Source organism: Mesoplodon bidens (assembly GCF_964165515.1).
Source record: "Mesoplodon bidens genome assembly, chromosome: 3".
In the NCBI taxonomy this organism is placed as follows: domain Eukaryota; kingdom Metazoa; phylum Chordata; class Mammalia; order Artiodactyla; family Ziphiidae; genus Mesoplodon; species Mesoplodon bidens.
Window position 1 is genome coordinate 128,177,999 of NC_138178.1, and position 16,636 is coordinate 128,194,634.

The 16,636-nt window shown below is 35.7% G+C and overlaps 1 protein-coding gene across 1 annotated transcript in view; it reads right to left on the reverse strand.

Moving 5' to 3' along the window:
* Positions 1-16,636, reverse strand: part of SOS2 (SOS Ras/Rho guanine nucleotide exchange factor 2) — a 102,454-nt gene that overhangs the window by 33,267 nt on the left and 52,551 nt on the right. The window contains exons 9-11 of the mRNA XM_081227239.1: positions 2,400-2,527; positions 1,233-1,888; positions 1,055-1,136 (exon numbers count right to left, since the gene is read on the reverse strand). Of these exons, the coding sequence (XP_081083365.1) occupies positions 1,055-1,136; positions 1,233-1,888; positions 2,400-2,527 (866 nt within the window). The remainder of the gene's footprint in view (positions 1-1,054; positions 1,137-1,232; positions 1,889-2,399; positions 2,528-16,636) is intronic.

Genomic DNA, 16,636 nt, shown 5'->3' on the forward strand with positions numbered 1-16,636 from the left:
TTTATTAAAATGAAAGCAAATTTCCTAAAATAAATGAATATAAATCCAAAGAGAAGTCCCACACTGAATTTTAAATATTATTTAAAAAACATAACTAAGTGGATAAGGTAAAAAAATCAAAGTTAAAAAAAAAAAACCTTCCCCAACCATAGGAAATACAGCTAAAATGTAAGTCTAACATGTGCTTTCCTTATTTTGGACATGGAAAGGCAGCTAAGTAAATCTTCATAGCACATTATACTAACTCAGTCTGCTATACTTAGTTTCATGGAACAACATAATGATAGAGGTCCAGATAAAATTCTGGTAGTTAAGTTTGAAAATGTAAAACAAAAATTATTTTGAAGTCCAGATACTATCATTTAACCTATAAAGCATTTAAAGTACTACTAACATACTCAGTAAAAAAAGAAAAAGTCAATCCAAAGCTTAGTTTTAAAAAATTAATCATAATAAAGGAAATTTTAATTTTTTTAGGTCTAATAATGATACTGTATTATGCTTTTAATAAGGATACTTATCTTTTAGAAATACAAAATGGGAATATTTACAGATGAAATATGTTGCCAAGGATTTACTTCAAAATAATCCTGGAATTAGGGTGTTCAAGTCAGTATGGAAACAGATGAAACATAATTTGATAATTATTGAAGTTGGATGATTGATAAATGGGGTTTATTATATTCTATTTACTCTTGTTTATGTTTTAAAAATTTCCACAATAAAACGTTTGTTTCAGAAGTAAAAAGTCTCTCTCAAGGAAGTATTGTTTTATTGAATAGAAAAGATTTCATTAAAATTCATAGTTTTTTTATCCTGTAAAAATGGGTCTTTCTGATTACCACTATAAATATTGCTAAGATCTGAAAAGATCTGTTATAAACAGGGATTTCAGTAAGTATGCTGCTTGAAGAGAATAGTAATACTGCAAATTTAATGTCAAATAAATTATGTTCAAAAACTGCCTGAGTACATACTAGATACCTAGCACTTTGCAAGGTACAAAACAGTTAACTTAAAAAAAATTTAAATATAAGTGAAATACTTTTCTTACCGTTCAATCAGTAAGCTTAGCAATTCCTGTGGTTTACAAAATGAACGATACGTAGTAAGAAAAGTGCGAACAAAATTGGGATCTGAAAAGGTAGAGCATAAAACAGGTTGCATATTCAATTTATTCAGTTTAATTAATTCAAAGTACCATATTTTGGAGGGGTTCCTTCCTTACATACCTGCATACATGTGATATGTTAACCTTTCAATTAATTTCACCACAGTTCCTCCTTTAATAATGGGGATTCCACTTCTACTTTGCAAGTTGTCTTCAAAAACAATGTTTTCCTCAGAGTCTTTTACCACAAAACGATACACTTCAGGACTCGGTAACCTAAGTGGTTGTTCATTTTCTTCCTTCAGTAATACTGAATCTAGCATTCGATCTAGAGTACTACGATAATGAAGGGAAATAAGTGCTGCCATCCAATTATTTTTCTCTTCAGCAGACTTAGCAGCAAATATTATGCTGTTTTCATCTTTGGATACTAATTCAAAAGCATGTTTGCACTCACAAGTATCTTCTTTATCACATATTTGTATTTTCCTCATGACAAATTTTTCTTTTAACCTGTATTCTGCACTACTGTATCCTGGAAGGCGTGACTGGCTATGATTGGGTTTGCAGCTAATCATTAAGCCATCAAAGAGAAAAATATGCCGTTCGTGTTTAGCACCAATTCTTGTCAATGGGCCTTCCATAATAAATTCATTACAACACTGTCCAATATCTTTGCCTTCCCATCCATCTATGTTTTTCTGAATTTCATTCATTTTTTTAATAGCCAGGTGCTTGCTTCTTAATTGACGATTATAAAAAGGGCAAACAGGATCCCTAAAAAAACAGCAACAACAACAAAAAACCCAGATAAATTTAGCTTATTCAATGGTTAATCAACCTTAATTGCCTTAGGTATGAACTACCTCAAATCAAGTGACAAAAATATTAAATAACTAAACACTAGATTTTGCACACAGCATTTACTCTCTTCTAACTTTGCCACTAAATAATACATGCCTCAATTTCATTATTGTGAAAGAGAAATAGTAGAGGCTCTATACATCATTCTTAATGCTATAAGAATTAAAATGAAAGTAACACTAAATTTCTTACATAAATGATACAAAAATTATTTAATATATCTTTTAAAAATTTTATTAAATATATCTTAACAATATGACAATGCCAATTTTAAAAGACTAAAGGACAAAAGAAAAATGTAAAACAAAACTATAACTTTCAAGAATACAACTATCACTGTAAGTAACACTTCTTTAGAAAACCAGACATCAGACGTAAGAGAAGTATTCCATAAGCATTCATATTTTCAACAGTTTGGAATTACCCAGGTCGGCGTCTAGGTGAATACTGCTTGTAAATTCGGTCCATACTACCTTGGAGATTCATGAGAGCAGTAATAGCTTGGTTCAAACATTCTCTGTCTTCATGCTCTTCACTACATGCTTTCAATTGCTAAGAAAAACCAAAAAGAAAAATTAAACCTGCATTGGTCAATTCTTTCCCTTTCTCATAATTAGAGGAAGCAGCAACAAAATATTACGAACTCTCAAAAGAATTTTAAATACACTTAATAAAAACAACTATAATTTTAAATAATTATGTATACCTCCTGATCCTTCAAACCAGCCCTCTTTCTACATATATAAATACAACACAGATATTACTACCATTGCACTCAGAAAAAAAAAAAAGCAACTGTGATAACTATTTGGATATTTTGCAGATATATCAAAATAGTTTAAAATATGCAAAGCATGAAAGTTACAAGTTACTTTTATTTATGAGTAACTATGATCTGAGAAAAGATAAACACGGATTACTTCATATTCTCTAATGACTAAATTCTTAAGTTTTAGAGATTTCTAAAAGCTTGCATATCTTTGTTATACAACACAATCAAGTATGCTAACTTTAGCAGTTCAATCTATCATAAACTTTCCTACAAACAGCATCACACAAAGATTCAACTGATATTTTTTACATCGTAAAATTCAACTATTCTAGTAAATATCAAGAAACCATGAAAGTTAATATCCTATCTTACTAATCTTAGAAATAAGATTTATAATTACAAATTGCGTTATTAATCCTAACAACTCTGGCTTTATTTCATTTAACCAAAAACTTCTCCCATAGCTCAGTCTCAAAATGGAAGAAAATTCATCTTATAATAAATAATTCAGATTGGATGATGCGCCAGTGTTTTTTTTGTTTTGTTTTGTTTTTTAGCGGTACGCGGGCCTCTCACTGTTGTGGCCTCTCCCGTTGCGGAGCACAGGCTCCGGACGCGCAGGCTCAGCGACCATGGCTCATGGGCCTAGCCGCTCCGCGGCATGTGGGATCTTCCCGGACCGGGGCACGAACCCGTGTCCCCTACCTCGGCAGGCGGACTCTCAACAATTGCGCCTCTCTTCCCTGTGCCAGGGAAGCCCCAGCGCCAGTGTTTTAATTTGTTTGACAGAAGAATTCAAAATGGAGCATTATACAGAGATTATGTAGATATAAATTTATGTGAGAATACATGAGAATATGGAAAAATTATGTGAGAATATGGAAAAATTACAATTGCTTCAGAAAATTTTTAAAAATTTAAGTGTATTTCATGATCTTAAACTACCTCACTAGAAATTTTATGACAAATTTTCCTTATATTCCAAGAACAATCTGAAAACCATTCAGCAATGGTTCCCTTTCCTCAGCAAGGAACTGAATGGATACTGTTTAAGTACCACGTCCATTAACTTTCATTTATATGTCTAGAAATTATTCTCTAAAAAAAAATTATTCTCTATATAGAGCACAGAGCCATCTGATATTTTTTAAGATACATATAGAAGTCTTGCTATCAAAGATCTGCAATATAAATAATTTAAGTGACTATCATCAGAAATAAAACCTTCATCCTCTAGATTTAAGAAACAGAAAATTTAAAAGGAAAAAGACACAAAAAAACATAGGAAGTTTGAAAAATGATCTGTACTCGATCATCCTGACTTCTAAAGGTGAAAATTACTACCAAATCACTTATTTTGCTCTTTCAAAGATTTCTTACAAAAAGATTCTTTTCAGCTCCACTCTAAAATACTTCCCTAGTAAATACTGACACTGATGATATAAAATGCTTAATTATAGTTTTATTCTTATTGCTTTTGTTGATCCAAATTTCTAAATTATCACTAATAATGAGATTCTACCAAAATGAGAACTGCTTTTCAATTTAGGTGTATGAGGATATTAAATTTCTACTGTCTACTTGGTCTTAAGGCTGCTCAAACTCTTCCACATAAATGGCCTTGTCATTTCTAAATATCCATGAAGAATTACAGGCTGTCAAAGAGAAAAAAACTTCAGGATGATTTCTTGGTGATACAAGTATACAAAACAATGGCTTTCTTTGGCATAAATGTAGTCCAATAATTTGCTAAATGTTTCTTGAATTTTTGGCAGTGAGATTCAACAAACATCAGATTAATGAATATCCAAGCTAATTCTCTATAGATGTTTGAGAGAATGTGTTCTTACAGTGACAAATTACCACACTGAACTGCCTTGCAAGTTAAGTCATGCTCTTTCACACTGCTATGGCTTTCTACCTATCTGCCTCTGCTCCTCCTTAACTACCTGGTGAATTCAGCCTCTATGATACAGTTCAAGTGCCTCCTCCCTATGAAGCTCTTTCCTTTTTTCTCCCCCCTTAAGTTTTCTCTTTTGAAATAATATAAAATTTGTAGAAAAGCTATAAAAGTAATACAACTGCTGTATACTCAAGTCACCAGTTTTTGGTTTTTTAATAAAGTTATTTTATTTATTTATTTTTGGCTGCGTTGGGTCTTCTTTGCTGCACATGGGCTTTCTCTAGTTGCGGCCAGCGGGGGCTACTCTTCCTTGCAGTGTGCGGGCTTTTCATTGTGGTGGCTTCTCTTGTTGAGGAGCACAGGCTCTAGGCACGCAGGCTTCAGTAGTTGCACCTCGTGGGCTCAGTAGTTGTGGCTCGCGGGCTCTAGAGCGCAGGCTCAGTAGTTGTGGCGCATGGGCTTAGTTGCTCCACAGCATGTGGGATCTTCCAGGACCAGGGCTCAAACTCATGTCCCCTGCATTGGCAGGCAGATTCTTAACCACTGCACCACCAGAGAAGCCCTGGGTCACCAGTTTTTAAACACTTTGCCACATAGGCTTCATCATTCTGTGTGTGAGTGTATGTGCATTTTCCCCCCGAACTATCTGAGAGTAGTTTGTGATACAGTCCTCTCAGTTCCTTGCTGAGGAAGGTGAACCATTGCTAAATGGTTCTGAGATTGTTTTTGAAATATCAGGAAAATTCAAATATATCACAAACTACTCTCAAATAGTGTTATTCCCCTTTACTCCTTTGATATTTCAGCAATGTGTCTTAGAACAGAAATTCTTTTACAGTATAGTGATCAACTTCAGGAAATTTAACATTAGTAATGTTCTGTAATCTAATTTACAGTGCATATCCAATTTAGTTAATGTCCCAATCCTGTCCTTTAGTGCAATTTCCCCCAATACAGGATCCAGTCAGTGTGTACTTAGCTATCATGTTTCTACTGTCTCTTTTAATCTGTAGTAGTTCCTCAGCATTTGCCTTTTATGGCTCCCCCAATTAAATAACACCAACACACCAGAACAGTAGGATAAACCTCTGCATACCCAACACTCATATAAATTTTTTTCTAACTTTCCTAGACAGAGGTTAGTTACTCCTGACGCAGTAATCCCACAGAACTACTTCTATTAGGCACTTATTATATTGTAATTATTTGTCTGATGTTCATCTTCTTTACTAAACCATGAACTCCTTAAAGCTTGGGGATATATTTTATTCATTTTTAGTACAGTACCCACACATGGTAGGTACCCAATAGGGTAATCAGAAAGAGTGACTGTTGTATAAGTACTTATAATTTTGTTAAGTGTTCAGACAAATAACGACAATGAACATTTATTAAGCTCTTATTCTGTGCATGCTCTTTTATGCATTAGCTTATATAGTGTCTGTTACAACTCTGTAAGATAGGTACTATTATTATACACATGTCACAGATGAAGAAACTGAGACACACAAGATGAGTGGCAGTCTATATTCAAACCCAGGAACTTTGACTCCAGGGTCCAGGCTTTTTGCCATACTACTACACCGCCTCTCTCCAATGACACAAAACACAATTATGCAAAATACTGAACTATGACAAAATCTGGTGAACGCGAGTTAAAGGGGATCCCCTCTATCTTAAAAACAAACTGGGTAATTACACAGTTTAAGAAATAAAATGAAGGAAGTGTGCTTTGGAAAAGAGGTCAAAGAGAATAAATGTCCTTACAATATATGCTTAAACTAAGTAATAAAGTGGAAGTGATCTTTCATTAATGTGTAGTACCTTATGAATTTGACTGAAGAATATATTCCGTGCTTACCTGATAATCATTATTCTCCTTAGTTGTGTATATGTGTACCCTGCACTTCACGTAAGTTTTTTCTTAACTCTTATGAGACTTCACTGAAATACTTACCATGCTTCTCTTGAATTTCTATAAAATGCTGTATCTGTTATAGACATGTGTGCCTAAAACAAGGGAAACTGTAATAAATTATGAATTTGTCTCGAATTCATTATGCTGGGAATTCAGTTTAGATGTGAAATAATATATGTGATCAATTCTCTTTTGATAGTAATAAACTTCTCTCTAGATTTTCATAAAAATAGAATTTTAGTAATTTGGTGGGAAATTCAGCTCATTAAAACCTATCACTTTTCTTTATGTGATCTTTTAAAATGTGTATTATCTTCCTTTAGATGTCCTTGAGTGATGTTTCAGTACTGAAAGAGTAAATATTATGCAGTAAAATATTCCTCATCGTTTTTTTCAAGAGTCAGAACATTTCTTTCAATAGACATTATCTCAAGTTCTTGATGTTATAAATACATTTACACACATACACACACACAGGAATGCAAAGAAACTGACAGAGTAATTGTTACATAATGTTAACAATTAGCAAATTTAGATGAAGGGAATTCACTATACCATTTTTGTAACTTTTTTTCTATGTTTTTCAAAGTAACAGGTTAAAAAAAAGTATTACTAAAGAAGCAATTTCAATTGTCTCACTGAAATATTGGCTTACTTTTCCCAATGAACCTCACTGAAGTCATTAATAATAGGTCTTCCTGTTAAGCTTTAAACTAAATTAAGATGGATTAAGTTCTCTTGAGAGGAGAATTTTTATTCTTTCCATTACTAAATTGCCAGAGAATGACCTGAGTTAGAGAATAAAAGAATGTTACTTAGCTTTGAATAAATCAATTCCTAAGTGAGAGTCAGTATGTTCTTAGTAACAGAAGGATAAACACAGATTTTTTTCTTAGAATATAATAAGTATATTATAAAGATACGTATAAATCAGGAAATGAATTTGTTATTTCTTTTTCCTCTTACATAAGGATTGAAATATATATTAAGGAAAAAATCTAAAACTTATCTGAGAAAAATAAATAAAATGAAAGTAGAGGGGCTTTCATTGGAAAGGGGCTCAAATTGGAAAAGGCCAAAAAAAGAAACATATTACCCATAAAATGAACTTTAAAGTATTGCTATAAATAATAATAATCTAGCACTTCTCTGGTGGTGCAGTGGTTAAGAATCCGCTGGGTTTGCGCCCTGGTCCAGAAGATCCCACATGCTGTGGAGCAACTAAGCCCATGAGCCACAACTACCGAAGCCTGCGCGCTTAGAGCTGTTGCTCCACAACAAGAGAAGTGACCGCAATGAGAAGGCCACGCACCGCAACGAAGAGTAGCCCCCACTCGCCGCATCTAAGGAAAGCCCGCGCACAGCAACGAAGACCCAACACAGCCAAAAATAAATAAATAAACAAGCAAACAAATAAATAAGGATTTAAAAAAATAATAATAATCTGACAACATACTATAAAATAATTTCAGGAAAACTATATATGATATCCTCTAATTTCTCATTATGTGGTTGTTTTTCTATCTTGCTTATCATAAACTCTGATTCTGGGAAATAAAACTCAAATAATATTTAAATACTACGTCCACAAATAAATCTCCCTTGGTATATGACTGGGGCAGATATTTCAAATTAAAACTGGCTTAAAACTGCTCCAGGACTGCGTTTTCTATTCCCAAAAGAATATGATAGCCTTAAGTCACACTGGTCGAGCCTTCTTTTATAGGTTCTCATCCCAAAGTAAGTTCAACATGAAATGAAATTTCCTTTGCATGAGTACTTGAGCCCAAACAGTATCACAAAAAGGCAATCAACAGAATGAGCGAGTATTTACAAATGACAGATCTGATAAGGTACTAATATTCAGAATATATAAAGAACTCCTATAATACAACCACAAAAATACAAACAACCCAAATTAAAAATGGGCAAAGGACTTGAATAGACATTACTCCAAAGAAGATATACGAATGGCCAACAAGCAAATGAAAAGATGCTCACCTTCACTAATAGGGAAATGCAAGTCAAAACCACAATGAGCTACCACCTCACATCCATTAGGATGGCTACTATCAAAAATCAAAAATACTGAAAATAACAAGTGCTGGCAAGGATATGGAGAAATTGGAATGCGTGTGTGCTGTTGGTGGGAATATAAAATGGTATAAAGCTGCTATGAAATACTGTACAGTGCTTCCTCAAAAAATTAAAAATAGGGGCTTCCCTGGTGGCACAGTGGTTGAGAGTCCGCCTGCCGATGCAGGGGACACGGGTTCATGCCCCGGTCCGGGAAGATCCCACATGCCGCGGAGCAGCTGGGCCCGTGGGCCATGGCCGCTCTGAGCCTGCGTGTCTGGAGCCTGTGCTCCGCAACGGGAGAGGCCACAACAGTGAGAGGCCCGTGTACCGTGCAAAAAAAAAAAAAAAAAAATTAAAAATAGAATTACCCTGTGCTCCAGCAATTCCACTTCTGGGTATATATCCAAAAGAACTGAAAGCAGAGTCTCGAGGACATATTTGTTCACCGATATCTGTAGCAGTATTATTTACATAAGCCAAAAAGTAGAAGCAGCCCAAGTGTCCAACACTGGCTGTATAGCAATATACTTAACTCTACTGAACCGTACACTTAAAATTGTTAAGATGGTAAATTTCACATTATGCTTTACCACAATTAAAAACAAAATGTTATTAAAAGGAACAGTATCAGTCAGAACAGATATAAAAGTAAAAAGTAGTTTCTAATCTGACCATGTGATAATCCTCTTTGCTTCTGTCTAGAATTAGTCCTCATTTTGTGTTTTTCAAAATGCATGTCATAATCTATTGAATTATGACATGAACGAATCTTTTTTTTTAAAAAGAAACAGAATAGAACAGAATATAGTACATGAATATATTGCATGAAATGCTAAGTAGTGTTTCAAAACACTTTTTGTTTCTCGTGTGTGTGTACGCGCATGTATACAGCGTCATCGTGATGCTAAATGTATTTCTTCTGTCTTTTTTTTTTTGGCATATATCATTACCATTGCATCCTTTATTCACCAACGCTCCCAATATAGCACTCAAGACACTCCTCTGCAATTTTAAATTCTGGGAACTATTCAATTATTCACTTACATTTTTCAAAGGCTTTTCTACTTGGGAAAACAGTAAGTTAAGTCATATTGAGATATATTTTAACATATAACCAAAGTGCCTGACATACTATATTCTAAAAACTTTGTGTTTAAACATTGTAAGTGTAATATAACTGTTTATGCATATATAATAATTTAATATACATACATAAATTAACATATATAAATATATGTACATACATGGAAATTGATATAACTCATAAAACATGACTAATTAGCAACCTTAATATTGCCCATGTCAGAAAACTGTAATTAAGGAAAGATAAGTGAAATTTCCAGTGTAGCTCTCCTAATAAAATATGGAGCATAAGTTTAAACACAGCCCTTTAAGGTGGGTAACATCTGAGGATGTTTGCAGGTATTCTTTCCACTCATCACCCTCACTCTCCTCACCCCAAGCCTCAAAAATTGAGAAAGAAATGCCAATATTTTCAGTGCCTTTAACCATGTATATATCTCTATTTTTTTCACTCTAGGCAATGAAAAATGATAAGAACGTGTCTTCACTTATACTACTTTGAACTGATTGGAAGTAAAATGTGACAGACAGTGTGAGAAATTCCGTAAATGTACAATTCACATGAATATATTTCTGACTATAGATCATTCCCACTGTATAACATACAGACTGATTCCCACAGGACAATAATGCTATAAAAAAGTGGGTCACTCTCTAGAATACCTCTAGAATAAGGTCCTTCTGATCCCACTAATTGAGTCATATACTTACCAAGAATCAGTAGTACATGTTTCCAAACATGTATGACACTTGTGCTTATGCTGTTATTATGTAATTTAATTATTATATAAGTTAAAGAAATATGAGTATAAAAATATTTATATGAAAACTCAAATTAAATAATTTTAAAGCAAGTCTTTTTAAAAGCTATAGGGAGATGGGTTCAAGATGGTGGAGTAGAAGGACGTGCTCTCACTCCCTCTTTCGAGAACACCGGAATCACAACTGACTGCTGAACAATCATCAACAGGAAGACACTGGAACTCACCAAAAAAGATACCCCACATCCAAAGACAAAGGAGAAGCCACACTGAGATGGTAGGAGGGTCGCTATCACAATAAAATCACATCCCGTAACTGCTGGGTGGGCGACTCACAAACTGGAGAACACTTATACCACAGAAGCCCACCCACTGGAGTGAAGGTTCTGAGCCACACATCAGGCTTCCCAACCTGGGGGCCTGGAAACGGGAGGAGGAATTCCTAGAGAATCAGACTTGGAAGGCTAGCGGAATTTGATTGCAGGACTTCGGCAGGACTGGGGTAAACAGAGACTCCACTCTTGAAGGGCACACACAAAGTAGTGTGTACATCGGGACCCAGGGGAAGGAGCAGTGACCACACTGGAGACTGAACCAGACCTACCTGCTAGTGTTGTAGGGTCTCCTGCAGAGGCGGCGGGCAACTGTGGCTCACCAAGGGACAAGGACACTGCCAGCAGAAGTTCTGGGAAGTGCTCCTTAGCGTGAGCCTTCCCAGAGTCTGGCATTAGCCCCACCAAAGAGCCCAGGTAGGCTCCAGTGTTGGGTCGCCTCAGGCCAAACAACCAACAGGGAGGGAACCCAGCCCCACCCATCAGCAGTCAAGTGGATTAAAGCTTTACTGAGCTCTGCCCACCCGAGCAACAGCCAGCTCTACCATCCACCAGTCCCTCCCATCAGGAAACTTGCACAAGCCTCTTACATAGCCTCATCCACCAGAGGGCAGACAGCAGAAGCAAGAAGAACTACAATCCTGCAGCCTGTGGAACTAAAACCACACTCACAGAAAGACAGACAAAATGAAAAGGCGGGGGGCTATGTACCAGATGAAGGAACAAGATAAAACCCCAGAGAAACAACTAGATGAAATCCAGAAAAAGAATTCAGAATAATGATAGTGAAGATGATCCAGGACCTCAGAAAAAGAATGGAGGCAAAGATCAAGAAGATGCAAGAAATGTTTAACAAAGACCTAGAAGAATTAAAGAACAAACAAACAGAGATGAACAGTACAATAACTGAAATGAAAAATGCACTAGAAGAAATCAATAGCAGAATAACTGAGGCAGAAGAACAGATAAGTGACCTGGAAGACAAAATGGTGGAATTCACTGCTGCAGAACAGAATAAAGAAAAAAGAATGAAAAGAAATGAAAACAGCCTAAGGGACCTCTGGGACAACATTAAACACAACAACATTCGCATTATAGGGGTCCCAGAAGGAGGAGAGAAAGAGAAAGGACCCGAGAAGATGTTTGAAGAGATTATAGTCAAAAACTTCCCTAACATGGGAAAGGAAATAGCCACCCAAGTCCAGGAAGTGCAGAGTCCCACACAGGATAAACCCAAGGAGAAACACGCCAAGACACATAGTAATCAAACTGGCAAAAACTGAAGACAAAGAAAAGTTATTGAAAGCAGCAAGGGAAAAACGACAAATAACACACAGGGGAACTACCATAAGGTTAACAGCTGATTTCTCAGCAGAAACTCTACAAGCCAGAAGGCAGTAGCATGATATACTTAAAGCGATGAAAGGGAAGAACCTACAACCAAGATTACCCTACCCAGCAAGGATCTCATTCAGATTCCATGGAGAAATCAAAAGCTTTACAGACAAGCAAAAGCTAAGGAATTCAGAACCAGCAAGCAAGTTTTACAACAAATGCTAAAGGAACTTCACAAGGAAGGAAACAGAAGAGAAGGAAAAGACCTACAATAACAAACCCAGAACAATTAAGAAAATGGTAATAGGAACATACATATTGATAATTACCTTAAATGTAAATGGATTAAATGCTCCAACCAAAATACACAGACTGGCTGAATGGATACATAAACAAGACCCGTACATATGCTGTCTACAAGAGACCCACTTCAGACCTAGGCACACATACAGACTGAAAGTGAGGGGATGGAAAAAGAAATTCCATGCAAATGGAAATCAAAAGAAAGCTAGAGTAGCAATACTCATATCAGATAAAACAGACTTTAGGGCTTCCCTGGTGGTGCAGTGGTTGAGAGTCTGCCTGCCGATGCAGGGGACACGGGTTTGTGCCCCAGTCCGGGAAGATCCCACATGCCACGGAGCGGCTGGGCCCGTGAGCCATGGCCGCTGAGCCCGCACTTCCGGAGCCTGTGCTCCGCAACAGGAGAGGCCACAACAGTGAGAGGCCCACGTACCACAAAAAAAAATTTTTTTAAATAGACTTTAAAATAAAGAATGTTACAAGAGACTAGGAAGGACACTACGTAATGATCAAGGATCAATCCAAGAAGAAGATGTAACAATTATAAATATATATGCACCCAACATAGAAGCACCTCAATACATAAGGCAACTGCTAACAGCTCTAAAAGAGGAAATCGACAGTAATGCAATAATAGTGGGGGACTTTAACACCTCACTTACACCAATGGACAGATCATCCAAACAGAAAATTAATAAGGAAACACAAGCTTTAAATGACACAATAGACCAGATAGATTTAATTGATATTTATAGGACATTCCATCCAAAAACAGCAGATTACACTTTCTTCTCAAGTGCGCAGAGAACATTCTCCAGGATAGATCACATCTTGGGTCACAAATCAAGCCTCAGTAAATTTAAGAAAATTGAAATCATATCAAGCATCTTTTCTGACCACAGCGCTATGAGATTAGAAATCAATTACAGGGAAAAAAATGTAAAAAATACAAACAAGCAAATGGTCAACTAATCTATGACAAAGGAGGCAAGGATATACAATGGAGAAAAGACAGTCTCTTCAATAAGTGGTGCTGGGAAAACTGGACAGCTACATGTAGAAGAATGAAATTAGAACACTCCCTAACACCATATACAAAAATAAACTCAAAATGGATTAGAGACCTAAATGTAAGACTGGGCACTATAAAACTCTTAGAGGAAAACATAGGAAGAACATTCTTTGACATAAATCACAGCAAGATCTTTTTTGATCCACCTCCTAGAGTAATGGAAATAAAAACAAAAATAAACAAATGGGACCTAATGAAACTTAAAAGCTTTTGCACGGCAAAGGAAACCATAAACAAGATGAAAAGACAACCCTCAGAATGGGAGAAAATATTTGCAAATGAATCATCAGACAAAGGATTAATCTCCAAAATATATAAACAGCTCATGCAGCTGAATATTAAAAAAACAAACAACCCAATTCAAAAATGCGCAGAAGACCTAAATAGACATTTCTCCATAGAAGACATACAGATGGCCAAGAAGCACGTGAAAAGCTGCTCAACATCACTATTAGAGAAATGCAAATCAAAACTACAATGAGGTATCACCTCACACCAGTTAGAATGGGCATCATCAGAAAATCTACAAACAACAAATACTGGAGAGGGTGTGGAGAAAAGGGAACCCTCTTGCACTGTTGGTGGGAATGTAAATTGATACAGCCACTATGGAGAACAGTATGGCAGTTCCTTAAAGAACTAAGAATAGAATTACCGTATGACCCAGCAATCCCACTACTGGGCATATATCCAGAGAAAACCATAATTCAAAAAGACACACGCACCCCAATGTTCATTGCAGCGCTATTTACAATAGCCAGGTCATGGAAGCAACCTAAATGCCCATCGACAGACGAATGGATAAAGAAGATGGAATATTACTAAGCCATGAAAAGGAACGAAATTGGGTCATTTGTAGTGACGTGGATGCATCCAGAGACTGTCATACAGAGTGAAGTAAGTCAGAAAGAGAAAAACAAATATCGTATATTAACACATATATGTGGAACCTAGAAAAATGGTACAGATGAACCGGTTTGCAGGGCAGAAATTGAGACACAGACGTAGAGAACAAATGTATGGACACCAAGGGGGAAAGTGGTGGTGGGTGAGGTGAGGGTGGGATGAATTGGGCGATTGGAATTGACATGTATACACTGATGTGCATAAAATGGATGACTAGTAAGAAAATAAAGAAAGAAAGAAAGAAAAAGGTATAGGGAAGATAATCATAAGAGATTTGGAAAAATTATAAATACTTAAAAGATATCTACACTCAGATTGCTTTATAAGCATCTTCAAGTTTATGTACCATCTAAAAGAAATGGAAGATAGAAATCATAGAAGATACTTTTTGTACTTAAGCAAGATTCATACTCAAAGAAAAAGTTTTACCCCAAGTCAACAGATTAGCCTATAAATACATATAAATGTTCATTTGTAAGGGTTTTGTGTGTATGTATTTATTGAAATAAAATGTGCATATTTCTTTTTTATGATTCTTTGCCTTATTTTTAATTAACTGACCAACTACTAGTCCCAGTCACAATGGCTAAGAGTACTTGGAGTCCAGTAATTAACTGGTAGTAAAAGTAGCTGTGGCCTCAGGATGAGTCAGGGCATCATAGTCAGTGTCTGATTTTAGATTCAGATCTCAGAGATTTTAAAAACCAATCATCCAGATAGGAGAAAAAAATAAGCTTCAATTATAGTCAAGCCAAGATTTTTAAATTTTGGCAAATATTAGAAGGCAACTCTAAGACTAATGATAGGACTTCCATTAGACATGAACATTCTCTAAAAAATTTTAGGAATCTAAATATACACCTGGGGCTGCTAATGTATTAGTCGTACAAAGCCTACACACATAGATCTCATCAGTGAAACTAAACTCTTAGAAAAAATATGGAATATACTAAGTTTTAATTAATACACAACAAGAAAAACAAATAGAAATATGAAATACAAAGACAAGTCACAGAAGATATTTACAATGGCAAAAGACTTGAATAACCCTATAAAAGGTTATCGAAAAGGCCAATAAACATATACCCAACCACATTAATAATCAAGAAAATACAAATTAAAAACACCATATACCATTATAAATACACCATATGACAGAAATTTTAAAATATGAAAATATGCATAAAGAGAGACATCACCTGCATTCTGGTAGGAGTATAAACTGTAAAACCCACATTGGAAAACTGTTTGACATCACCTATTAAATCTGAAAATATGCACACCCTATGACCAAGCAATTCCAACCCTGAGTATATACTCTAGAGACACAAAATGCATGCACATGTGTACCAAGAGATATAAAAAGAATGTCCATAGCAAGTGTTATCAGTAATAGCAAAAAACTGTTGTTCAACCAGGAAAGGATAAATAAATCATGGTTTATTCAAACAATGGAAGAAAATTAAACTAGAACAACATACGACCACATCAATGAATCATACAAATATAACTTTGAAAGAAGATAAAAGACACAAAATAATATATATAATTTGATCCAACTGATTAAGAAGTTCAGAAACAGGCTACATATATTTCTAGTGATATACACATAGGTGGTTAAAGTAAAGAAAAGCAAAAAAGTAATTACCATTAAAGTGAGGGTAGTGGTTTACCTCTGGTGTGTTTACGCATTACATTTATTTATTATAAAACACGTTTATGTCCTTATACTTTTCTCTATGTATATAGTATATCATAACAAAGTTTAGGGCTTCCCTGGTGGCGCAGTGGTTGAGAGTCTGCCTGCCGATGCAGGGGACACGGGTTCGTGCCCCGGTCCGGGAGGATCCCACATGCCGCGGAGCAGCTGGGCCCGTGGGCCATGGCCGCTGAGCCTGCGCGTCCGGAGCCTGTGCTCCGCAACGGGAGAGGCCGCAGCAGCGAGAGGCCCACGTACCGCAAAAAAAAAAAAAAAAAAAAGTTTATACTACATATTAGAACTTTAGGAATTCAATATATTTTTATGTGTACTGATCTTTAAAAAGAGTTCAAGTTTTACCATAATTTTATTTTTTAATTTGTTGCTTGGTTTCTAGCTATTACACTGCATACTGCATGCGGAAAAGGTGGCAACTTTAAAAGTGTTTTTCTTGACAAGTTACAACAAGATGGAAGTTTAGAACAATGCTATACATAA